Source organism: Zootoca vivipara, chromosome 4 (assembly GCF_963506605.1).
Source record: "Zootoca vivipara chromosome 4, rZooViv1.1, whole genome shotgun sequence".
Classification (NCBI taxonomy): domain Eukaryota; kingdom Metazoa; phylum Chordata; class Lepidosauria; order Squamata; family Lacertidae; genus Zootoca; species Zootoca vivipara.
The window spans coordinates 47,684,777-47,710,973 of record NC_083279.1 but is presented as its reverse complement, the minus strand read 5'-3'; the positions used below and the strand labels follow the sequence as shown (position 1 = coordinate 47,710,973).

Sequence of the window (26,197 nt, the reverse complement as noted above, 5' to 3'; positions counted from 1 at the left end):
TGCAGTGGGGCACTAAACTTCGCTGGCTTTGCAAATGCAGTGAGGAAAATGGAGCAAGAATAAGCATTTGAAACTTGAATGAAAGCACTTCAAACCAAAACAGTCCAAGCTATTTCTATGGCATGGTAATAGATCTAACAGATAACTTTCCGACCAAAGGTATTGGAAACAAAACATCAGCACTCTGGCTTTCAGGACTGCTAAACACAACTGAGAGAACCTGAGTAGCAGCACACCTTTGTTTCCTAATCCCCTGCGATAGCAAGGAACAGCAAAAGGAAGTTTGGGTTGTTGTTGTTGTTTAGTCGTTTAGTCGTGTCCGACTCTTCGTGACCCCATGGACCAGAGCACGCCAGGCACTCCTGTCTTCCACTGCCTCCCACACCTTGGTCAAACTCATGTTCGTAGCTTCGAGAACACTGTCCAACCATCTCGTCCTCTGTCATCCCCTCTCCTTGTGCTCTCCATCTTTCCCAACATCAGGGTCTTTTCCAGGGAGTTTTCTCTTCTCATGAGGTGGCCAAAGTATTGGAGCCTCAGCTTCAGGATCTGTCCTTCCAGTGAGCACTCAGGGCTGATTTCCTTCAGAATTGATAGGTTTGATCTTCTTGCAGTCCATGGGACTCTCAATAGTCTCTTCCAGCACCATAATTCAAAAGCATCAATTCTTCGGCGATCTGCCTTCTTTATAGTCCAGCTCTCACTCCCATACATCACTACTGGAAAAACCATAGCTTAAAACTATACAGACCTTTGTCGGCAAGGTGATGTCTCTGCTTTTGGGTTGTACTGGACAATGAATATACAGATAGGAGTTTATGGTTGCTGGACATTTCCCTGGATTCAGTAAGTGTAATATTTAATCAAAGTTTAGGGTGTTAAAATTTGTGCCAGACCACTGTAATCCCTGGATCTAACAAGTGTTAGAGCTAATTAAGACAGCCAGAGATTAGAGAAGAGAGCAATGTGAGTTAGAAGCTGAGAGTAGGGAGTAATGGGATGGAGAAACAAAGCAACAAGCAGGGGAGTCTGAGCAACGTTTGAGAGAAATGTTCGATGTCCCTTTGAATCCATGGCTGTGGCTACGGGAGAAACAAGACCCTTTGGGGGTGTTGGTGCTATGAACTCCTCCATCATAGGCTCAGGTTGTATATATTTGTAAGTAACCCCTAGATCATAAAGGCGCCACACAGTCTCTGCTGTGCTTCATTCCAAAGGCAAACACGAAACACTGGGTACCTACCTAAGTGCCTGGAACTCCTGGGCTTTCACAACACTCAGAGATTGGTTTTGACATGCAACAATACAGAGCTCTCATTGAAGAAACTTGCATGAACACTTTTGATTCTGAGGCCTTATTAGGTCTTTTTATTTTAAAATATGATTGTTACACAGTTAGGCTTTTGTGTACCTCTTTTGCATTTGCAAAAGCAAACCAAAGGTTTTTTCCCCATTACTTCCCCCCAAAAAAACTGTGCAGGGAGAACTGAGGGTCAGTAGGCCAGGGCTGCCATACAGCAGGATGAAGTGAACTGCTTTGGGGCACTGTGATGGGGAGATAGATGAAATCAGAAAATAGTGACTGAGATTTGCTGCAAGATTTTATTTTTATTTATTTTTATTTTATTCAAGTGTTGGCACTATAAGGGAGCAGAGGGCACTATTTGGGACCATTTGGGGTCGCGTGCAGTATAATCTTGGAGCACTCAAAGGCTACAGTAAATAATAATAATAATAATAATAATAGTAATAATAATAATTAAAGCTGCAACATTTTCATATGACCTGTTTTTTTACCTATGTGTTTGGGTACATTCATGAGTCCAGTCTGCATGTTTCAGCACCACAAAAAGCACTGTATTTCAAATGCAGTTGCCCAAAACTTTGTTAAACAGCAACTTAGCCCAGGTCGGATCAGTGCTGATGAGAAACAGCAATGTGATTTACATATTAATCCTCTAAGGATAAAGCAAATGTTGAGGGTGAGTTGTACTCCTTGGAACCCTTAAATTTCATCTAAACAAGCACCTGTTGTTACAGTTTATCTGAAGCAAGGTAATATCCTTCTCTTGATAAATCTGTGCAGTACCGCTGCTGGCACATGGTCAGTTATCATCTGTAAAAATCTCCAGATCATTGTCTAAAGTGCTGTTGCTTGGTTGCCATATGTTTGATGTGTTGGCATTATAAGTTTCCTTCTTCTGTTTCTCTTCTTTTTGAGTTTGGGGGATGGGGTGCAGAATATGCAGGTTTAATTATCTTCCCCTCTCCTCATCCATTTCTGCCTTAGTATTGTATAAACATCAGAAGTCCTGTTCAACATCTGAAGAGCTGCCATGTTCCTAGCCGATACCTCCATTCTAATCCTGATTATTTTCATTTTGAAAGATGTTTTTCAATGAAGCCAATGGCTCTTATGCATTATCTGGTTCTCTAACAGTGCCACCCTAAGCAGATTTATTCAGAAGCAAGCCCCCATTCTTTTTTCCACCAGTGGAACTTACTGTGTAGCAAGAGTGATTGGGACTGAAATCCTAAATAAGCTGTAAATCTGAATGCAGTCACGTAACACCATTGAACACAATGGAATTTATTTATCAGCAAACATGCATAGAATTGCACTGCCTTGGTACAGAGTCTTTATTATTTTTCTTATTTGTTTTAGGGCTGCTGCTTTTACCCTACACTTCAAAACAAATTAACTTCAAAATGAAATACAAAGGTAGCATGCGCTAAAGAAAATTAAAAACAAAAACAAAAGCTACTAAAATGAATGAACAATATCCTATAAATGACCAAACAGAAACACCAAAGTCTGTGAATGGGAAGCATCAAATCATCAGCTGAGAGATAAAATAAACCAAATCAAAAAGTCTGTGAAAAAAATGAAGTGTGGCTTTACCTTGGCACGAAAATGGCATCGAAGTAAGTGCCAGATAAGTTTCTTTGCAGAGAGCACTCCATGGGCAAGGTGCCACAGTCAAGGAGGTTTATTTCCTCTTAGCCATCTGTTGTACTTCAAACTGACGCTGCGTTAGAAATCCCTCCCACTTTTTATTATTTGACATTCAACACTGCATTCGAAAATTATCAGAAAGAAGATTCTGGTGAAATCATCCTGGGTGGGAGGTACTGTATGGTTTTTGTTGTGCTTGCCATAATTTCAAGGTTGCCAAGGGCTGTTTGTGAGGACCCTTTCTTTCATTCTATAAATCCTCTCTCCAGGAGTCTGAGCCTCAGCCTGGCTTTCCTATAAGCATGGGAAGGTGGGGAGGCTCCTTCCTGTGCATCTGACTGCTCATTGTTTTTCAAGTGAAGTCTTTTTACCTTTAAGGGTTGAAAGATATATTTTAAAGATAAAAGGAAGAGCATCCCTTAAAGGCAAAAATCTATGAGTGCACATATCTCAGGTACTCAGTAGCCAGCTTCGCCAGCCTCCCATGCTCCAATGTATGTACTGTAGTGGGGAAAACATCCTCCAGTACCTTCTGCCATGGGTCTTTTTTCAGATCAGGAAGTACAAGAAGTTGGGGAAGCTGCAGAACGCTGGGAAAATGTTTAATAGAAAGTTCTATCCCCAACCACTTCACAATGATAAAGTAAGTTTAACCCTGCTGCACTGACCAAAATCATAAAGGAATTCTAAAGTTTCCTGAGAATGGAAACGGAGAAATGGAAGCCTCTTTTGCAGGGGAAGGCATTTTTGAGAAATCAGATGACGAGTTTTGGCACACCACTAATTCAGACAGTGGATAGTTATGGGTAGGTAGCCGTGTTGGTCTGCCATAGCTGAAACAAAATAAAAAATGACAAACATAGTTGGTCTCTAAGGTGCTACTGGAAGGAATTTTTTTATTTTGTTCAGACAGTGGAGGTCCTCAGAAGAGAGCTCTGCTGAAGACCTTTGAGTACAGGTAGCGGGTGGTATTCAACACTAATCCTTCTCAGAGGAGACCTATTGAAATTAATAAACAGGACTAAGGTTCATTCATTGCAGTGGGTCTACTCTGCATAGGCCTTGGTCGAATACAAACTGGGTGATTGTTCGGGTACCCTGCAGTTACTTTCTAAAATGCCCTCATAGCATGGTGATATAGTACCTTCTCTTTTACCTATAAGCAATTCATGAAGTGGTTTAAAGTTCGTAACCAGGTCCTGTTTATTGAATTTGCATTCCAATTTGTTTGAACAAAGCCTTGTACAAGGGACACACTGTATCTACTGTTTACTGAGCAGCAATGCTGATTTGGGTGCACGAAGGTTATACAACTTCCCATAAATTAATTCTTATTCCACACTTTCTAGTATATTTTCACATCACTTTCCTTACTTCAAAAGTCATTTTTTAAAAAGTAGTTTTTTGTGCTTAAGAATTCCAGACCACTTTAATCTTCTCTAATTGCACAAATCTAAATTTGCCAATGTGCGACTCAACCCCTCCTGCAATACAGTAACAGTTTGGAGGCGGCCCAAGAATATGTCAGGTTTTAATATAGTTGTGAATTTTGATTTCTTAGCTGCTTTGAGGTTCTTTGGAAAATTTGGTGGCATATACGTCTATGAAATGAATGAAGCACAGGCATAATATGGCTATACTTTACATTCATCTAATTCAGCCTCACAGCAATAATTTGAAATAGGCTGTTGTTGTTTTCATTTTATAGAACAAGTCAATGAGGGCAGGAGAGAAATGACTTTACCAGATTCAACCATCATATAAATAGTACCATAATTTGAACCCATGTCCCAATCTAATATAGTATTCACAGAACCCTGTGTGCATTTCTTTTTTCTGCTAAACTAGTTTTCTTATCTCAACAAATAACTGGTAGGTGTAGTAGATTTTGTTCCCACTCTGCCTAGTACTAAATACCTTTATTCCTACAGGTGCTTACGTATACATTACTTAGAGAGAGAGAGAATAATTTGAGGAACATTTTTCTTCTCCTTTCTCCCTTCACCCTTTTTAAAAATATAAGCATGTGTAACTATTAATGAATAAGGCCATGTATTCACTTGAGAATGAAAAGTGTATTTCACTGACTATCAAACTGCAGTGCTTAAAAGCACATTACGAGGGTGTTTTTGAATGGAAAAGCAAAATTGATGCCCCTCCCTGCATATTGGAAATTGCTGTTACTTTCTGAAATGCCCTCATCGCATGCTGATAGAGCACCTCCTCTTTTACCTATAAGCCATTTATATTTGGTTAATCAGAGGTTTGGATAAGCTTGAGTGCTGCCGTATAGAGAGGTTTGGGGGAATATATGCTGAATTCAGATTAACTGGAAGTTTGGCATAATAAAGGTTTGCTGATTGTGCTTTAAGGTAGTTGTTTCTTTTAGGGGTAAAAAGAAAGGCTAGTGCAGTTCCCACCCTCCAAGAATACCTGCAATATTCATATATGGTGTAAGGGTTTTCCCCCCTAAGGTGACTATTATGAGTCTAAAATTAACGCCTGTGGTTATATTGTTGAGAACGCCATTTATAAAGGCTATCCATCTTCATACTTCAGAGCACAATTTAGGCTGCAATCCTATACCTACTTACCTGGGATACTAGACTGACAATGGCAACTTTTTGCAAGTATGGATTGGATGAGGATAGCCAAGCTTATTTTCTTTGCTAAATATGCCATTTTTAAAAAATCCTGTCGGTGTGGAAGCTGCAATAGGTCTGCTATCCTCCATTTTACATTCATTAGTCTCCCATTACTTTATATTTTTAATAGAAAAAGAGGAACTGTTCCAGAATTTGCTGACGCAGGTGATCGAGCAATTCTCCAGGTAATAATTTTATGCAATAGGTTTAGTGTAATGATACTTCTTCTTGCATTCATTTCAACACTGCAGTCCCCAAACAGTTTGCTTTGGGATAAATGCACCAGCTTTTCTCCCATTGTTCTGCAGAGTGAATAGGGTATGCCTGAGTCATTAAAAAGTTTATACAGGCTAGTCAAGCAAAGAAAGATGAATTAATTGAAGGTTGCAATCCAGAACCCAATGGGATTTTCCAGTGACTAAATATGCAATGAATTCGCTGGACTCCCCTCCCCTCCACATCTTGTAACAAAGGAAATAGAATTCATCTATGCTGCATTTTGTAAGAGGGATGCAAAATCTCTAGCATTGTTCTAACTAAATAAGAGTGTTCAACTCCTTAGCTCCTTAATAAACCACTTACATGATTGCAAAATAAAATACTGTAAAGTAACATAAATGAAGCCACAGAGAAAATATAATCAATGCTGCTGGAATAAAGATCAGGTTATTATATTAAGGAAGGAAACATTAATTTACACATACAGAATCTTTAGAAATGTAAAGATAGACACACTAGCCCACACACCCCGTGTGTGAAACCCAGGGAAAACAGAGCTTCTGAAATGGAGGTCAGCAGCTACCTCATTTACTGTATCTCATGAAGGGAAGCTTTACATCCCATTAAAGTAAGCAACTCCACATAGATCAAGATTCCCCTTTATGGGGATAGCTTGTTAGCACAGTGGGAATTCTGCTATTTGTGTATTGGAATAATTTTGCCTATAGCTGATTACTAGACCAAAGCAACAACTTATTACTGGGGTATCTGCACTTACTGAGGTTTTTTAAAAATAATAGTAATAATAATAATGTATATTTAAATGGATTCAAAGTCTGAGTTTTATACAGTATTAATATTTTCCCCATCAACAGAATTCAGGTTTGTTATAAAGTCACTTAATTGTACAGCTATCAAAGATGTGCATACATTCCTGTTTAATTTTCTCTCTCTCCAGGGTATTTAAAATTGATGATCTGAAAACCGACGTAGCTAATCACTTGGCAATGCTGGAGAAAAGAGTTGAATGTGAGTATTTTTATTTTTATTTTTTTTAAAAAAAAAAACCATAGGCAATTGAAACCTGGAATTAATTTTGTGTCAGTTTGAGACGGTGCTGAGCCCCGGAGGTACAGATATATCTCATTAGGACCATTCCTCCTGCCTTTTATCTTTTGTGAGGTACAAAACTATACTGAAGAGGGAGGGGTGAATCTACAAAATATAGAATTACTCGTTAAAGTAAAAGTCTCAATTTACGTTTTGCATCATTCCGTTACAAGGAATATCTGGAAAGAATTATATAGAGACCCACCTCCTGTAATTGCACCCAGTTTGTAAATCAATCCAATCCATTAAACTGGAAAGACTCAAGTCCCCAGACCAGGTTTAGGCTCCTGCGCATGCTTGGCAAATGTAGCAATCTACAACACGCATACATCCTCCTTGAATTATGCCTCCTCTACTTTCTTCTTCCTACTTTTTTGGGGGGGTGATGTTCTTAGGAGCTGTGCTCCTAAGACTGCCCATTTGTAGCACAAAAATGCATTTTGCTCAGTCCAGAATTGTTCATGCTTCTCCTCAACATACTGCTTTCAGTCCAGATTGATTCTCTACTACACGGGTGTCAAACACAAGGCCCGGGGGCCTAATCCGGCCCGCCAGACCTCGTCATGTGGCCCGCGTAGCCGCCTCTGACAATAACCGCTGACAGTAGTTCTAGAGCCTGCGATTGGCCGAGGGTCAAAACCGGGGGCGAGGCTGCAGGCGGAGGCCGGGGCGCTGGAGCCGTGCTGACCGCCTTGGCCAGGGAATTTCAATTTCGAATGAGGCTGAGGGAGGCGGTGGCACAGCGGCCAGACGGGGAAGTGAGATGCAGGAGGAGGAGGAGGAAGCCCGCCGAGGAGGTAGGAAAGCCCTACAGGCGCCGCCGGCAAAGTTGGTGCCGGGACAGAGCAGCGCGGGCTTTGCTGTTGTCTCCGAGAGCGAGTGAGGCGGCACTGGGGAGCCGCCGCCCGCCGCTTCCCTTCCTCTCCTCGGCTGCATCCGGGAGGTGGGCGAGCGAGCGGGCGAAAGGGATGCGGAGTGAGCCTGAGGGGGAAGTAGGCGAAGTGCAACAGCCGCTCTCTTGATGGAGCCGGGTTTCTCTTCCCCCTTCCCCCGTTTTCTCCTCATAGACACTCGGGAGGGTGCCTGGCTTTTGCTCTGCCCCCCACCCCCGAGCCGCCCTTTGGCTTCTCAGTTCCGGTGGAGCTGCTCCCCGGGGGGCGGCCGGGAGGGAGGCGGCGACGACGGCACGGGTTCCTGCTCTTCCCGCTCTGCCGCCGCCTCCTCTCAGCCCCTCGTGATGTAGGGCTCCAGATGGAGTCGCCTCGTGGTTTGAGTAGGTGGGAGGAAATTTTTTTTGGGGGGGGGGAGGTTTTCAAGCCTCCTCTGCCTGCAGTCCCGGTAGGGAGAGGCGGCGGCGAAGACGACAACAGCGCGGGTGGGGGGAAGAGAAGCTCTGAGGCGAAGATGCACGTCCGCTGGGGCTGCCGCCGCCTTCCTCCTCAGGAAATCCGCTGCCCTCCCTTAGCGCGAGGGGAAGGGACTCTGGCGCTGAGGAGGGAGGATGCAAAAGCAAAGCAGGGAGTTGGCGCTGCACCGCATGTTCCTGCCCCTCTCCAAAGCATGGGGTGGGTTGCAGCGTGTGGCATCCTGCCTAGCGGGGTTTGGGTGTGCGCAGGGCGGGAGAGGGAAGCCCTCTTTCCATCTGCAGGTTTTTAATCCCAGCAGTGGCTTTCTCCTTCCTGCCGAAGGTTTAGTTGAGCCCCCCCCCCGGAAGCCGTCAATCCCCACCTTTTGTTCAAATTTCCCTCGTTTACATCCCCTCCCACACACGCGCCACGAAGCAGGAATGTGATCCGCGTGGGGGCGGGAATGAGCTTACATTATTACAAAAACCAGTAATAATTGAATGCAGTGACAATAATTTATGATAATAAAGAGTGGGCACATAGTCCTACAGACACAACCGGCCCTTTGAGGGTGACCAAACTGCTGATGCGGCCCCCAATGAATTTGAGTTTGACACCCCTGCTCTACTACATCCTGCCACCCAGAAATTTTAATTGATGCACATTTGAAAATCCTCCCTTTCATTAGGCTATTCAGAAGGAAGTGGTGATTACAACATTGATGAGCAGGTGTTATCAAAAGCACGCTGCTTTTGATCTAGATTTATTCTATAACCTGCCATCCACACTACTTCATATGTGTTTGAAAACCCTAACCTTGGTTAGGTTATCCTCATCATTTCCTCCCTGCACTTTCCCCCAGATGGATGCATAAGGAGCTGATGGTTGCCATCTTGGTATACACTCAGCCATCATGCCATTGGTCAAGTGTGAATGCACACAAACAGCCCTATTTCTGGGACTTCTTACACCTCTTTTACCTGTTGTCAACTGGGCACACTGTGGGGTAATAGTGTAGATTCAACCTGTAATGACCTTTTATTTTTGGAATAATTTTTTGCTTCTCGGGGCAAAAAATAAAATAAAAAATGCAGTAGATCAAGATTGAAGGTTTTGGGCAAAAATATAATCCTCCTGACTCCTACCTGCTTTTCATAGGCTGGCTGCTTTCTGAAGCCTTCCCTCCAACCCCACCCCACAAGTGCTGCCAAAGCATCTATATATTTCCTTTGAAGTTCTCAGTGAACTGGTGGTAACCATTGGCATGCACACGAACGCTTATACTCAGAAAAAACTTAGTTGGTCTCTAAGGTGCTACTGGACAATTTTTTTATTTACTCCAGGTAAGTATTAGGTAGCCTATTGCCCTGAATATGCAGGAGGAGGAGGAGAGAGAGAGAGACAAACAAACAAACAAACAAACAAACAGCACAGACAGGTTTGCAACCTTATACATCTTGCTTTCCAGTGCCATTGTGGGAAGTAGGGGGACTAGATGATTATATGTATATAATCATTATATAAGCAGACAGAACAGAGAGAGGGAGATTGGGGAAAGGGAGAAAGCTTCCTCAACAATCTCCTGGTTGCTAAATGTGGCATAGTTCATAGCCTGGCAGTTTACATTAACAAGTCACACAGTCTTCCGAGTCTCTGCCCACTAAGTTTATGTCTCTACTAGGAGTTGCACCAGACATCTTAGCCCCCTGAGGTATCAGAACATCTCAGCATCAGATTAATACCTGCTATTCCATGAGCTAGCTTTCTTAAAAAATCAAGCCTCTCCTCAAATGTCTAGTACACACACAGTATATATATGCCTGAGGACAGGCAGGCAAGTAATTGAAGAGATTAGTTTAGCACTATGAAAAGGAAAATCTTTTGAAAACATTTTGTTTACAAACACAGTGGAGATCACTGGGTGGTATTCAGCTACGTTTTACTGAGAGTAATCCCACTGAAATGAATGAACCTAATTTAATTGTTGCCATTAATTTAATGGGTCTGCTCTGTGTAAACCCTGGTTGAATACCACCCAATGTATCAGTAATAGGTTGATATATAACCTCTGTTCATTTCCATATAGTTTGCATAGGAGAATCCAGTGCAAGGACACCCAGCAGACAATATTTCATACATACAGCCCTCTCCTACTGTTATTTACATGTGGAAATGTATAATGACTTGATTCCCCAAAATGAGATTGTGGGTACTTTGGTGGTTTTGCTGCTTCCCTGCACTGAGCAAAGCCATGGTTTGACCTAGAGATAAGGGCAAACGGGGCTGATGTCTCCCACAGTCTTTCACAACTTGCTCTTCTTTAGCATTCCTCTTTAAAAGTGGGGGGTGAGTTAAATAAATTTCACTTCATTAAAGAGGTAATAATAATTCCTGAAAGCAGAGGATTTGTGAAAAATGAACTGACATACTGATGGCAAACTTGCCTTGATAGCAATCAAGTTTGATTTCAATCAAGCCTAACTCATTCAGACATGTTTTCCTTTTTACACACTACCATTTCTCATTTCTCCATTCACCTATTCAAATGCAGCAATCACATTTGCATGTATTATGGAAGCTTCTTCTTTTCAGACAAATATGAAAGCTTAATGTCACCTCTGGAGCAGTTTCATTTGACTTGCATTACACAACACATGGGAGGAAGAGGATATTTGCCTCTCTTTATTATTATTATTAGTAGTAGTAGTAGTAGTAGTAGTTTATTACTGCTTGGGCCATAGGCCATTCACACATAAGGTAGATGGGTACAGTACGAAAGCCAGTAGTATAAAATACTGCATAACATGTCATTACTACCTAGAATCATGTATAAAACCGACATATTGTGTTCCACAACACATGGGAGTAGGGGGATATTGGCCATTTTAATATGACCAATCCCAATTAAACAATTATATGTTTCCTTGAGTTTCCTGGGTATCAGCTTGAGCACAGCAAGCAAGCAGGCTGTGAAATTATCCTACTGAGTATAGTGTACACTTAATGAAGTGCCATTTTTTAAGTCCTTCAGCAACCAGATAGCAGAAAAAAAGCCACTTATGTATTCAGATTCTACAGTATTAAGCTTTCAAGGCAACATGAAATGCATTTTTTGCCACCTGGACACATAACAAGTCAAACTTTTTGCCCTATGCCATACATACACAGGAACAGGATTTCCTGTGCTGTTTTCAAACCCTGGTTGATATTTAAAGAACCGCATCATATTTTCAAGTAATTATCAAGAACTGAAATTACTTCCCAGTTCCCAGATTAGGTTATGATTCTCACAGCTTCCTCTTTCATGTCACCTGTTCATTTAATAGGGTGCTCTAAGCCCAGCAAAGCACGTTTGTCACAATACAATTACAACTCTTCTTATTGTTAACATATCATTGCAATAGCTTTGTCAGGCACTTCCATCTATTCATGTTCTGAGAGAGACTCTGAAAAACAGCAAGACAGCTAAATATTGCTGTGTACTACTGCTCACAGTAGGTACCATAACTGCGAGGTTTTTTTTTTAATCTCCTAAAATCTTGTCAGTTTTAATGATTTATGATGTTTGCCACCCATGCCTGCAAAGGAACAGGTTTCGGACAGAAGGACCATTGAGTCACTGGCAAACACCACTGCTCGGTGCCTTTTGAAAAATCTGCACAGTTCCTGAAATGAGATCCTTCGGGCTTCTCCATGGTAACCCTCCTGTTGTTTCACTTTGTTGACAGTGGAAGGACTGAAAGTAGCGGAGATTGAAAAGTGTAAGAGTGATATTAAAAAGATGAGGGATGAAATGGCAGCGAGAAGCACCAGGTAAATCCTGCTTTTCTTTTCTTTTCCTTTGGTCTTTGAGGAAAGCAGCCTCCTCAGAGAGATTCCTGCGTTAGGACTCTTCCAGTAATCCTAAGAAAGCTTACTTGGAAGTAAATCACATTGAGTTCAGTGAGGTTTACTCTCCCAGGTAAGTATGAATAGAATTGCAGCCTAATAAACTAATTTGTAATGCTTGATGGTCTGGGGTTGTTGTTGTTTTTAAAAGCTGTATAGTCCAACAGCATGTAGTAGTATGAGTTGCGGGGGGGGGGGGGGGAGGTAGGCTGTATGCTAGATCCTTCTAATTCCTAGATCCAGCATGGGTTCCTTTGCTGGAATAGCCAGGCAAGCCTGGTAATGGTCTGTAAGTATGAGTCATTAAGGGAACAAAGGTAGTGTCTCTGTGCTAGAGAACAAATGGTTGGGCCTCCCTCTCTCAACGGTATGTTTGTTGGAAAGACAAACAGCCAGAGTGGAGAGTTGAGTGATGTGAGCTAGAATGGATGAAAAAGCTGCAGGCTGGAAAGTCAGAGAGAGAGAGAGAGAGAGAGAGAGAGAGAGAGAGAGAGAGAGAGAGAGAGAGAGAGCCATGGCTGATTATCTTCTGGAATCCAAGGCTGTGCCTATTGGAGAAGCAAGACCTTTTTGGGGTGAGCCCCTCCATCGTTGGCTCAGGTTGTATATGTGTTTAAATAAACCATTTATCAAAGAGACACCGCAGTCTCTGCTGTGCCGCATTTCTAAAGGGAACCACAGGACCTGGATAAGCACCAGGAACCCCTGGAATCTCGCACCACTCAGAGACCGAAGGTGGTGTGCAGCAATACATATCTATGAATGATACTTGTTTTATTTAAGCAGACATGGCGACTTAATGGTTAAACAAGCTCATGCCAGATGACTGGGAAAATAACTCTCCTAGAGAGATTAACATCTTGATTTCCCTATGTTTACCCATCCGGCAATAAAGAATTCTGGCCTTAGTTTTATGTGTAGAACAAAAACTTATTCTGCCAAGAAAAACATTTGTTTGGTAAGAGGCTCTCTGATTTTAAACAGACCTGCTCAGATATGAAATGTAATCTGAGGAAATATCACAATATACACACAGCAACTCCTCTTGTTATGGTCTTGTGCTATGCAAGGATGTGCATGCTATATTTTAACCCCAAAATGAGGTATTTCCTTTTCAGCGGAAGAAGCTAGTCTGCTAATCTGATGCGTTACCTAGTTTGGAGCTGCAATTAAACAGGAGCAGAAGCAATCATAGCTTGTCAAGGGCAGGCTGCATCAGCTGGGACATTTCGGCTTCGCTGTCGCTGACACGTTAGAGCCAGCATGTCGGCAGCCAATACAGGATTAAAGTTGTTTAGAAAAGAAGATAGAAACAGTTCAGGAGGCTGGTACTGAACTGCTGGGCAAAGGCATGGCAGCACTGCAAACTTCAGCCTGCTTAACTGTCCAAGCTTCCACTAGGAAAACCTGGGAATTAGAGTGCTGTGATGTGGTCCACGCTCACAATGCAGAGGGTGCTTAAGGAGTTCTTCATGTCATCAGTGACGCAGGTGGCTTTTGCTAAAGTGTTACTTGTTTATATCTCACTATAGAGCTGGAATGGACAATTTCAGTTTCTCTTGCTTTCTTACGTCTCCAATCTTGATTTCTCCACATTTCTGCAGCAATATGCCTTTTTCTATCAGCATTTTAGTACAGATTTATTTATAAACATGTCTAATATAAATATTTTTGCAAGCAGCTTTTACTGATATAATGCATTTGTGTACGCTACTTTCACTAATTTATGCATTTTATGTGCACTTTCCCTTAATAAATGCATGCTTATACATTTTGGTTGGAGAATGATGTCATAAAATTTTGAATAATGAGAATTTTGCAGGGCAACTGTGTTTTGGTTCACATACTGGTTTGAGAAGTGCAAATTAGATACTGCCTCATTCAAATGAAAATAAAATTATATTTTTCTATCATTCCTACTAAAGAGGTACAGCATGTGTGTGTGTGTTTGATCTGGAGAAGAAGTCTTCAGTTTTCCCTTTTTGGACACCTGACATTTTCTCACCACCTGTTTCTCCCTTGTTGCTTTTCCCTTCAAAGAAAGAAACTAATAATGAAGTTGCATTGTTAATATTGTCTACTAATTCCTTTTAGCAGAAGCTAAACTCGACTACTCTAGAATTCTAAAACCTGGCTACCTCAAAATTCACCTAACCCTTCTTCCTCCTCAACTTCTTTTATTTGCATCAGTATTTCCAGGGCTTACACAGTTGAGTCACTTACATTTTGTATTTATTAAATAACAAAGCCTGTAATTCTGAGAGGCTTCAAAGTACAAGCAGTGTGCCTCCTGAAAATTACTGACAGGATGCAGGATAGGGTGGGGAGAAACAAGAGAGATGTAATAAGCAGGTCCATGAGGCAGCCGCATCTGAGGGGCACCTCTGTGGGAACACCCACCCACCAACCCATACCACTGCCGCCCATGAAGTGAGGAGAAGCAGCTGTGGCAGCTTCCAGGTTCCAGCAAGATATTGTGAGAGGCCTCCACATGCTCTCTTTGGAGAATACCTCCAGCTCTTACTGGAATCTGTAAGCACCAGCCACACAATCCCAGTAGGAGAGGTTTCAGGTGGCAAAATGGGATGAGCTGCCCCTGGTAATGAGAAAGGAACAGTGTCAGGTTCATTGAGCATCTGTTGAGGCCTCCACCCTGGAGCTCCCTGCCACCCTCTCCTCCTCCTTGTTGTCACTGCCTTTTCGCCTGCCTTCTCTGAGAAAGTGAGCGGCGAGTGGTGGAAGAAAGAGTGCAGCAGCCTCTTGTTGCCTTGCCTTCTCTTTCCAGGTGCAGATTGGACTCAAAAGAGAGGGGATGTGGATGGGCAGGGGCGACACCAGGAGGAAAGAGTCCGGTACGAGCATCTTGTACATGGACCCCACAGAATCTGGACCCCACACTGGACAATACCCTGAGAAAAGAGGTCACTAGGTGACTGAGAAGTGAACGTGGGATATAAGAGAGGCTGCACCACAGGAAAAAGCAAGGGGGCTGCTAGACTGATCCAGGAGATGAGTCTTGTGCTAGCCTATAAGTGAGGGCCATCCTTTCCCCTTTCATTCAAAACACCGAATCAATAGCCACAGGTTTCAATCTAGCTGGTTATTCTAAGCAGCTAGAAGAGCCTTCCTTTGCAAAGATACACACGATTGCAGCTGATGTTCCTTCACCCCTAATTATTACCTGTCAAGTGGAGCGTAATTTCAGCTCAGATTCTACTGGTTCAACTTGTACTCCACCAACCTTCTTGAAGCTTTGAGGGGATGAATAAGCCAAAGTGCACACATTTGTCGTACGGCATGTTCGCTTCCTCACCCCACTGGGCCTTTTGCTTAAGAAAAGAAAAAATGATGCTGTGTCTGACAGCAGGTATAATTTTGCTTTCAGGAGAAGGTGTTGGCCTATGCCCCTCTAAATGGCATTCACTTTACACCCACTTCCACACTCCATATTTTCTTCCCGTTTCACAAAGGTCAGTGTAAAACACTGGCCATATTCTCCTCTCAGCTCCCCACCTTCACAGCTAAGACCACATTCTTAAAACATCACAACTTCTAAAGTTTGCACTGTATCCCACCCACTGCCATTTCCAGCCTAAGCAGATGGCTTTTGCATTAACAGCTGGGCCTGAGACATTGCAACAAACCTTGTCAGTATACTCCAGATTGCTGGGGGCCTTTCATTTATTCCGTTGCATGAAAAGAAAAGCATGTGCTCTGTGTGTGTGGCCTTCGTCCTGAAGGAAGACCTCCGTAGAATTTAGTGATTAAAATTACAAGTAGCTTTGAGTTTCCTAGGCAACATGGCTCCAGCTGTTTGAAGTGACGGCATAAGCCAATGTTGACTTACTGCAGAAGGGTCTTGATCCTTGAGCTGCTAAGCAAATACTCGTACCAAGAGTTGGACTGAAAGACTTCCGATACACAATGCTGAGCATTCGTTTTTCTATTTTGGATTCTCTTGTTCCAATGCTCTCTCTGTTTTCTTTAATGCATCTGCGCTCTAATTGGGGAAGGGAGAGAAATATGATTCAGTTTGCATTTAAAGGTGAACCTACAGTAATTCACTATTTTTGAAGCAATATTCAAACCAAAACACAGCCATCCTTTGGATTCAACACTTCTCCAAATTTTGCATTGCAGTTCTCCAGCCAAAAATCCATATATGCATATACTAGGGTAAAGTTGTTGGTTTTTTTATAAAAAAAATATGATTACTTTAAAGGGCATATGGTGCATATATTAGTGTAAATAGCATACAAAATGCATTACATTGCGGGAAAGTCCTTTGCATACATGAGAATATTAATGCAAAATTGCATACAAAAACATACATATTAGAAGAAATTCACACTGAAATACTGAGATTCTAATGAGGACTTAAAAAAGAAACTGATGTGGAAAAATGAGAAACTTTGAGAAACTGAAATTGACAGTTGTCTCCATGCCTAGCCCTAACCAACAGAAGATGACAAAGTTGCCAACTGCCAACTAGGTTCTAAACAGGCCTAGTATGCCTTCAAGGGGCACATGACAGGCAGAAATTTGAGCTGTATAGCTCCCTGTCCCTCAGGTTTGAGATGTGGTGATTGGAAAGCTGTGCCTTATAGAATTTCAGTCTCATAATTCAGCAAAAAGTCAGGAAACCCAGAGAACAAATGATATTACTCTTACTTTTCTATAGTAAACTACATTCCAGTAGGCTAAATTTCAGCCACTTTAACTTTTAAGTGGCTGAAATTTAGCCTACTTACTGGAATGTAGCCTACTATAGAAAAGTAAGAGTAATATCATTTGTTCTCTGGGTTTCTACACACACAGCACCATCTCTGTGTCCTCTATCTGGACTTGCAAGAGGCATTGTCACCGTTCAGAGATACTGTGCATTCCTGCCAGGCAAAAGCACCACGAGGGACTGGAGCAGGGCTGGTGAGGGGTGTGGCCTAAGGGGAAGGGGTGTGGCCTGGGAAAAGTTCAAAGGGCTAGAGACCTGTAGTGTCACATTTGGCCCCTTGACCTGAGACTCCTCGTTGTTATATTAGGGAATAAGTCCTACTGAACTCAGTCAAACTTATTTTCGAGTAGAAGTGCATAGGTTTGTGCAGAATGCGCTATAATGTCCACTGGCGGAGGAACGGGTGCAGGGGGAGCGCACAGCCCCCGGCGGCACGATCCTGCTGGGGTGCCATCACAGCTGCCCCCCCCCGTGCTGAGCGCCATGCCCCTACAGGCGACGTGCCACACCCCCAGGATGCACACCGCGCCCCTGCCTGCTCTCCACCACCACCCCACCAGAGCTTGAAGCTCCTCCATTGTATACATCTCTTGATTATTATGGTATTTTATGGTTTTGCTTTTTTCACATAACAACATTAAAAAATGAGTTCCTGCATGTTCAGTATGGGTTGACCATGTTTTTCCTTTTATGCTTAAAGAGCATTTTCATGTCTGAAAATACCTGGTAGAAACATCTCCCAAGAGCTTTGATCCCTTATGAATGGATGTGCAAATTCCCTTCAAATACGACATTACAGGAGAAGACGCGGTTGATCCAGAGTTTTAGTGTAATGTGTGGAAACGGCCAGCTTTCTCTAGATTGTGTCCCATGGTTTCAAATACAGTATAATAGTATTTTGCACGGCTGCAGCATTTCTGATTTTGCTTTGTGGATCCAAAGGTGAAAACTGTTTGGTTGGTTGGTATTGAAAATTGATCTCACGTGATAGTAGACGTCAAAGGAACTAGTTTATCCATATTTACTTGGGGAGGAAAGGTAAAGAGGGATTTTGTTTTGTACACAGGACCAACTGCCCCTGTAAATACAGCTTCCTGGATGAGAGCAAGAGGCTGGTGCCCCGAAGGGATGTTCCATCCTATCCCAAGGTAAACTGCAACACATAAAAGTTCAAAATTCTGTTTTACAGAGCAGATAATCATGTTAGTTAAAAATATCCTTTCCATCCCTTGTTTATTATGAGAACATTTTCTACTCAAATGCTTCCTAGATTTTCTCCAGAAAATCTCTTATTAAAGTTTCCATTTACTTTGCTACGGGTGATGGTTAGATTCCATTGCTTCCATGCTTATATAAAATATTTAAATCAACAAATTATTATTCTATTGTTATTGTTATTGTTATTATTAATTAAATTTGTATGTTGCCTTTCATTCCATTCAAAGATTTTATGTCTTTTCGCAGCATAAAATGCAGAATAAAACATAAAAAAACCAAAACTTTCCCATCACCCCCTCCCACAAACACTTTAAAGGGACAAATCAATTACAAGTCACATATCTATGAAAGAAGGTTCCCTGATTGATTGATTGATTGATTGATTGATTTTTTTAAAAAAAATATATGTTGAGTTCCTATTCCAAATAGTATGTCTGGGCTGATAGATGATCAATGGGGTACGTTTCGCCATACTTCAAAGTGGTAAGGAGACACACACTTGCTATTTTAAGAACTGAGGAACTTGAAAGTAACATTTAGCATCACATCTCGCTTGGCCCTAATACTATATTTTTCAAGCTCCTTGTAGTTACTTCATGGTGAGGGGAAGGACCAAGGGTGCAGTGTCGGTTGTCAGTGCCTAGAGTGAGTGCGGGTGTGTACGGTTTGTGTGCCAGGTGCGGGGGCCAGCCCAACCCTCGCTGCCACCAGAACAACCCCACCCCCACTGGAGCAAAGTGGGGTCATACTGCCCAGCTGACACAGCCCTTGGTGGATGGAGATGAGCCCTGGACTAGGCTGTGCTTGGACATCTGGTTCATGCCCCCACAAAAAATGTGCACCTGGAACCATAGCACCCCCTGTGGCCCCCACACTAAGCCCCTGGCATTGTTGTTGTTGTTGTTGTTTAGTCATTTAGTCGTGTCTGACTCTTCGTGACCCCCATGGACCTCAGTACGCCAGGCACTCCTGTCTTCCACTGCCTCCCGCAATTTGGTCAGACTCATGTTGGTAGCTTCGAGAACACTGTCCAGCCATCTCGTCCTCTGCCGTCCCCTTCTCCTAGTGCCCTCAATCTTTCCCAACATCAGGGTCTTTTCCAGCAAGTCTTCTCTTCTCATGAGGTGGCCAAAGTATTGGAGCCTCAGCTTCAGGATCTGTCCTTCCAGTGAGCACTCAGGGCTGATTTCCTTCAGAATGGATAGGTTTGATCTTCTTGCAGTCCATGGGACTCTCAAGAGCAGGGGTCCCCAAACTAAGGCCCGGGGGCCGGATGTGGCCCAATCGCCTTCTAAATCCGGCCCGTGGACGGTCCGGGAATCAGCATGTTTTTACATGAGTAGAATGTGTCCTTTTATTAAAATGCATCTCTGGATTATTTATGGGGCCTGCCTGGTGTTTTTACATGAGTAGAATGTGTCCTTTTATTTAAAATGCATCTCTGGGTTATTTGTGGGGCATAGGGATTTGTTCATATTTTTTTTTCAAAATATAATCCGGCCCCCCACAAGGTCTGAGGGACAGTGTACCAGCCCCCTGCTGAAAAAGTTTGCTGACCCCTGCTCAAGAGTCTCCTCCAGCACCATAATTCAAAAGGATCAATTCTTCGGCGTTCAGCCTTCTTTATGGTCCAGCTCTCACTTCCATACATCACTACTGGGAAAACCATAGCTTTAACTATACAGACCTTTGTCGGCAATGTGATGTCTCTGCTTTTTAAGATGCTGTCTAGGTTTGTCATTGCTTTTCTCCCAAGAAGCAGGCGTCTTTTAATTTTGTGACTGCTGTCATGAAATTAAAAGCCCCTGGGCTAGACAGTGCAAAACCGCAAAGACACTGTTATAATTCATGTATTTGGGGATTGTTGCCTGAACTGCACTCTCAGTTAGCTCTGGTTCAAATGAAATCCCACACAGGGGGTAAGTTACTTGCTTATTGAATTTCTTGAGCTGAGTCATGAAGATGGGTGGCCCACAAGAGAAAATACGAAGTGGGTGTTGTTGAGAATAGTATTTCATAACAATGCCTCATTTTCTCTGCAGTACATGCTTTCTCAGGAGACCATAGAAGCTCTTAGGAAACCGACCTTTGACGTCTGGCTATGGGAGCCCAATGAGGTAATGCTACCCCATGGAGACAGATTCCTGACCCCTTGTTCTGTAAATGTTTGTTCTGTGGAACTCTTATGAGAATTTGAGAACTGGAACCAAGACATGGTTGTTACAGATACTGGAATGAAAATGTACAGATAAATACAAAATGCTCTTCAAAGAAATGAAAACTCTAAGAAGGCTTATTCTATAAATAAATGCAACCTAAAAGATGCTAAGCACTGGAACTAATCAGAGCAGCAGAGCATGTTAAAAGTACCATAATGTGAGTAGACACCTACTGTATCTCAAAACCAGGTCCATTCACATAATAAAAAATAGGTAAAGCAGAAATTTCTTCAGACAGCAGATAAGCAAAAAGCACAATTTACTAATCCAATCAGGTTTTTTTACCTTAATGTGGTTCAACTAAGAATTCTATAACAGAGGTCTTTCCCATTATCATTTGTACTTTGAAGTATACTTGGTTTTGAGAATGTCTTTTCACCCAAAAGCCTTTCTCTAGCTAATTATGGACTACAAAAAAGTGACTCACTTTGCAAATGAAAGGGGAAATCTGATTTGTACTAATTTGAATAAAAAGTTGGCTTCAGGAAATCAATGAAAATGAAAAGTCTGTATATTCTTTTCACTGTGTTTCATTTTTAAGGCTTGCTAGATTAGTGCCGTTTGCCTTATTTGTTGCTGTGTTTCTAACCAGAATGACTCTGTGATAAATTTACAAAAAGAGCTATGCTGGTTGATCATCAGAATGCAAACAACTCATGGAAAAGTGGAATGTGCAACATATTTTTATTTTTAAGCTCTCCAAAACTGATGTAGCAGCTTCATCATAATCGTTCATGTTTTTCTAATTGTGATGAGTTTGCAGGAGGATCAGTTTGCTGTGACAATTCTCCTGTGACAATTTTAGTTAAACAAAGCTGTCTCTCTTTTTTATGACATCTTTTCCAAAATAGTTGGGGGAAGGGACACAATTGCATGTGGATTTTTAGATACAAACATAGAAAACAGAAAAACCGTTTTACTAGATTGTCTTATTGGTGGCACACACAGCAAATCACATACAGTAATTAGATACAAGTTGCTAGTAACACAACATATGTCATCTTTATGCTCAGGAGCAATTGCATAAGCCATTAGGTGAACAGTGTCACAGCCTCATTTAGATAGGTTCACCTTTTTGTTTATCTGAAGTTTATATGAGGTGTTTCAATTCACGTTACCACTTTCCCAGGTTTGTGTGGTGCATTTTTAATAGTGTTATAGATCACAGCCCTGTTGCATCATTACAGTGCAAAGCAAGAACACAACAGTCTTCCGTAAAGTGCCTTAAGAATTAGCCCTTTGCATTCTACCTCCCTCTGGCCCTCCTAAGGATAAAAATATAGTAGTGTTGCCTGTGATGGACTGCAGGGAAGGAGATGTACTTTCAGCTCAAATGCTGGCTGACCAGAATTCAGCACTGAAAAAAGAAAGACATGGCCTATGTTTGTTGTCTTAAAATAGTTTTTTCCTTCTGTATGTGCTGGTCTATGCAGCTACACAGCTATGTTTGCTGCATGGAGAATGCAAGGTTAAAGAAACGACAGGAGGACACCCAAGTATAAGGCAATGCTCGGCTTAGAATGCTTGTTGCCAACTGGTATGATCTCTGCTACTGTTCTTCTTTGTACTTAGAGCAGTTGCAGAGAAACTTTCGCCCTCCAGACATTGCTGAACTACAACTTTCATCAGCCCTAGCAAGCATGGGCAATGCCTAGGGATGGTGGGAATTGTAGTTCAGCAATATCTGGAGGCCCAAAGGGTCCCCACACCTGACTTACTGAGTATGATTCAAAGTCTTCATAGGATTTGCAATGGATTAATGAGCAAAATGAATTATAGGTTTTTATTTCGTGCAGCAAGTGATTGGGTTGGGAATCTTGGTCCTTCAGTCACAAATGAAGCTAAAGTAGGAATTGCTCAGTCTGCGGAGCATGAGACTCTTAACCTCAAGGTTGTGGGTTTTGCCATCTTGGGCAAAAGATTTCTGCATTGCAGGGGGTTGGACAAGTTGACTTTCATGTTCCCTTCCATATGTTGTTGTTGTTTAGTCGTTTAGTCATGTCTGACTCTTTGTGACCCCATGGACCAGAGCACGCCAGGCACTCCTGTCTTCCAGTGCCTCCCGCAGTTTGGTCAAACTCATGTTTGTAGCTTCGAGAACACTGTCCAACCATCTCGTCCTCTGTCGTCCCCTTCTCCTTGTGCCCTCAATCTTTCCCAACATCAGGGTCTTTTCCAGGGAGTCTTCTCTTCTCATGAGGTGGCCAAATTCTATTATTCTCTTCCATTAAATATAAGAAATAGTCTTGTGTCAATTTTTTATAGATATGGGATTGTATCCTCTGTAATGGTTAGATTTCATTCCTAAGGGCTTTGGGTGAACAATGTATCATTATGTTTTTAAACCTCAATTTTTGGCCTCACAAATTAAGCATCCCATTTCTAAATTCAGCATTCTAGATGAATTCAGCAGTGCTTTTAAGTCACAGACTTCAGTGTCTGATGTGTTTGTGATGTACTCTAGTGAAAATAATGTAATAATAGGAGAATTCTTTCTTTTCTCCTCCAGATGCTGAGTTGTTTAGAACATATGTATCATGATTTAGGATTAGTGAAAGACTTTAACATCAACCCTATCATATTGAAGCGATGGCTGGTAAGATTTAAAGAGCAACTTGTATAGGATTTAAAATATTTGTGATTTTTTAAAAAATGTGCACATGGTCTCATATATTCAAAGGTTTTTTAAAAAAATGTGTAAGCAGAGTATAACGAACACATGTCCAACACATAAAGTATATAGAATACATATTATTCTTAGAATAAAAGGATTGCCATTCTAACGCCATCCAATACTGACATCAGTCAATCCATTCTTTAAACAAAAAACTTAAATAAGCAACCCAATAAACAGTTGTATCCAAATTAAAATGCCTGGTGTCAAGTGACAACATTTATCATTAGTGTCAACAGTAATAACAACAAGAACTTTATCATCAAAAGTATGACTTCTTTACCTGAGTTGTCTCATAAGCCATTCCATTTCTCACATCAATTTGCATCACTTTTGCTTTGAGCTGTATCCATTAATTAAAATTAGCTTGCATTCACAACGACATCCAACTGAGCTGAAAAATCATTCAACAATTATAGTACCTAATGGGCAACTTTGCCTGCGCCCTGTCTCACCAGAGTGGTGCATGCTCTGGTTATGTCCTGCTTGGACTACTGCATTGTGCTACCTTTGAAGATGACTCAGAAACTACAACTAATCCAGAATTTGGCAGCTAGGCTGGTGACTGGGAGTGGCTGCTGAGACCATATAACGCCGGTCCTGAAAGGCCTACATTGGCTCCCAGTACATTTCCGAGCACAATTCAAAGGGTTGGTGCTGACCTTTAAAGCAGTAAACGGCCTCGGTCCTGTATACCTGAAGGAGCGTCTCCACCCCCGTTGTTCTGTAACCAATAAAGTTGTGGCCTAAATTCACCCATTAACCTAAAATACCGGTGCCCATGTGTTTCATTATTCAGCAAATGGGGGAGACCTTGGGGCCTTGACACACAATATCATGGAAAGGAACAAAACGAGAACACAACTTGGTCTTTTCATCAATATTTTAACTCTTTAACTACATGGTGGAGGTCACAGTGCCAATGCAAGGGGGAGTGTCCAAAACTGAGATTAAATGCCAAATTTCTTTATAAATTTCTCCCTTTTTGTTTTCAGCTGTGTATTCATGACAATTACAGAAACAATCCATTCCATAATTTCCGACATTGCTTCTGTGTTACCCAGATGATGTACAGCATGATCACTCTCTGCAGTCTCCAGGTGTGTCTTTCTCTGGCTGCATTGGCTATCTCTCTCTTGAGTTCCCCCCACGCATTGTGAAATCAATAGACTTCTGCCTGTAATAATGTATTTTATCCAGAAGTGATGGTTGTTGATTATTGAAAGACATGTAGTTGCGCCAGGGAAGCTACCATTTTTAATCTGTTTGCATTTGAGAAGAGAACCAAAGGGTGAATGAAATGAGTTAGGATAGCTCGATAGGTAGAGCATGGGACTCTTAATTTCAGGGTCATGGGTTCAAGCCCCACTTTGGGGAAAAGATTCCTGCATTGCAGGGGGTTGGACCAGATGGCCTCCATGGTCCCTTCCACCCTACAATTCTATGAACTGAAACATAGATAGAAATCTTGGCAAGTGCAGGAGTTCCTGAATATGTAAACATGGAATGCTCCATGAGAGGTTGTAGGCCCACAGCATAATTCTGATTGGGCTCCACCCCATAGTGAAGCCCCCACCAGGTTTGAAATACATTTAACTCAGTGGTTCCCAACCTTTTTTTGGCCATGCCCCACTTAAGCATCTCTTAAATCCTGATGCCCATCCCCTGTGAACTCCTATTCACGTGGAGGAAACCTAAAAGGCCATTCACTATCGTTCTCAAATCGCCCCCCTTAAAAATCAGATTGCCCCCCTGTGGGGCATGTGCCCCACCTTGGGAACCACGGATTTAACGATGAGACCCCAAATGCATGATTGCATTGTATGGAGAGAGAGAGAGAGAGAGAGAGAGAGAGAGAGAGAGAGAGAGAGAGAGAGAGAGAGAGGAGAGAGATTTTTAAATGGCAGCAGTAGTGGACCCTGATCCAGATCAGAACCATGGCATGGGAGAGGGGGATGAAGTCCTGCCCTGTGCCATTTTCCCCAATGAGCACCGCCCCCTAGCCGCTGCTTGTGCCCATAGCTGTTAACTCCCAAGGCAAATAGCATAATCGATCCCATTGCACTGTCCATCTCGGAATCAGGGCTCCCTGCAGCTGCTTTTTAGAAATGACAATACTATACGGCATATTTAACTTATCTATCTTGGCTTCCTCTTCCATCCAGCTTCAGTGTGGACAAAGTGCCTTAACTTCTTCTTGCACCTAAGTCGGAGGAAGGGATACCAAGGCGATACTTCTGCCCTTGCTGAAGTTGGTAGGAAGGTAAAGGCAAGGAACTTTGGCCTTCATGTCGTCCTCCCCTGTACAGCAAAACTGGCAATGGTGTCTAGCTAGTGACGATCCAAACCTGAACAGCTTGACTGTGGGTAGTCTTTCCCCTCCCTGCCCCATGGGACACAATATTAGGAAACTGACCCTTGCTAATATAAGCAATATTTGGGTTCTTACCTCTGCTGGGTGGAGGTCAAATTTTCATAGACAGATTAAGTGGACTATAATCAAGACAACCAAAAGCAGTCTATGGCTAAAATCAACTGGCGTTATTTATTCAAGTAGGCCCTGGTTGTTATCCCAAGCAAAGAATAGACCCTAAGCCATTATTCTTCACACTTCTCTTCCAAGCTCAAGTAGTGCATGAAATGCCCAAATAAATAGCTTTTTATAATTAACACAAATCTTGGCATAATTTCTTACAAGATGAGAAACCTTTGACATTAAATTAATCCACTATTGTGCAAACTCCCATTTTTCTATTCCATCCTGTTGTTAATTATGCATCAGAGGCAGGGTTGAAGACTTCACTGTTGTCGTCATTATAGATTTAGTCTAAGTTGCAATGCATGCAGTTATTAAACTGTGTGCTGAACCCTAGTTAGAACCGCACATTTTGAAATGTTAGATATTATTTCTTTATTATAAAAGCTGTTTGAATTTATGAAGCTGCGTTTTCTTCTTCTTCCTGCTTAGGTAAAGCTTTCTCAAATGGATATCTTAATACTAATGACTGCATCAGTGTGTCATGATCTGGATCACCCAGGATATAACAACACGTATGTATCCTTTTTGTGTGTGAAAAGAATGATTACGAATGTAAAGTTCAGTACTAGCAGGAAGTGGTTCGGTCCTCCCCAGGGTAGTGTAATTTGTGAGTTTGGGCCTGTCACACACAAAAATTTGTTACAAGAACAG

General features: G+C 42.1%; 1 protein-coding gene across 6 annotated transcripts in view; it reads left to right on the top strand.

Annotated features, from left to right (window-relative positions):
• PDE9A (phosphodiesterase 9A) overlaps positions 1 to 26,197 on the top strand; it is a 43,121-nt gene that overhangs the window by 8,256 nt on the left and 8,668 nt on the right. For 3 of the 6 annotated variants that reach the window (XM_035115834.2, XM_035115831.2, XM_060273554.1), the window contains exons 2-9: positions 5,732 to 5,786; positions 6,779 to 6,849; positions 12,005 to 12,089; positions 17,963 to 18,044; positions 20,157 to 20,231; positions 22,843 to 22,929; positions 24,003 to 24,107; positions 25,976 to 26,058. In XM_035115834.2, coding sequence (XP_034971725.2) covers positions 6,828 to 6,849; positions 12,005 to 12,089; positions 17,963 to 18,044; positions 20,157 to 20,231; positions 22,843 to 22,929; positions 24,003 to 24,107; positions 25,976 to 26,058 — 539 coding nt within the window. In that variant the 5' untranslated portion in view covers positions 5,732 to 5,786; positions 6,779 to 6,827. Of the gene's footprint in view, positions 1 to 4; positions 2,926 to 5,731; positions 5,787 to 6,778; positions 6,850 to 12,004; positions 12,090 to 17,962; positions 18,045 to 20,156; positions 20,232 to 22,842; positions 22,930 to 24,002; positions 24,108 to 25,975; positions 26,059 to 26,197 lie in introns of those variants that run through there. The other 3 variants (XM_060273552.1, XM_060273551.1, XM_060273553.1) reach the window with 2 other exon arrangements.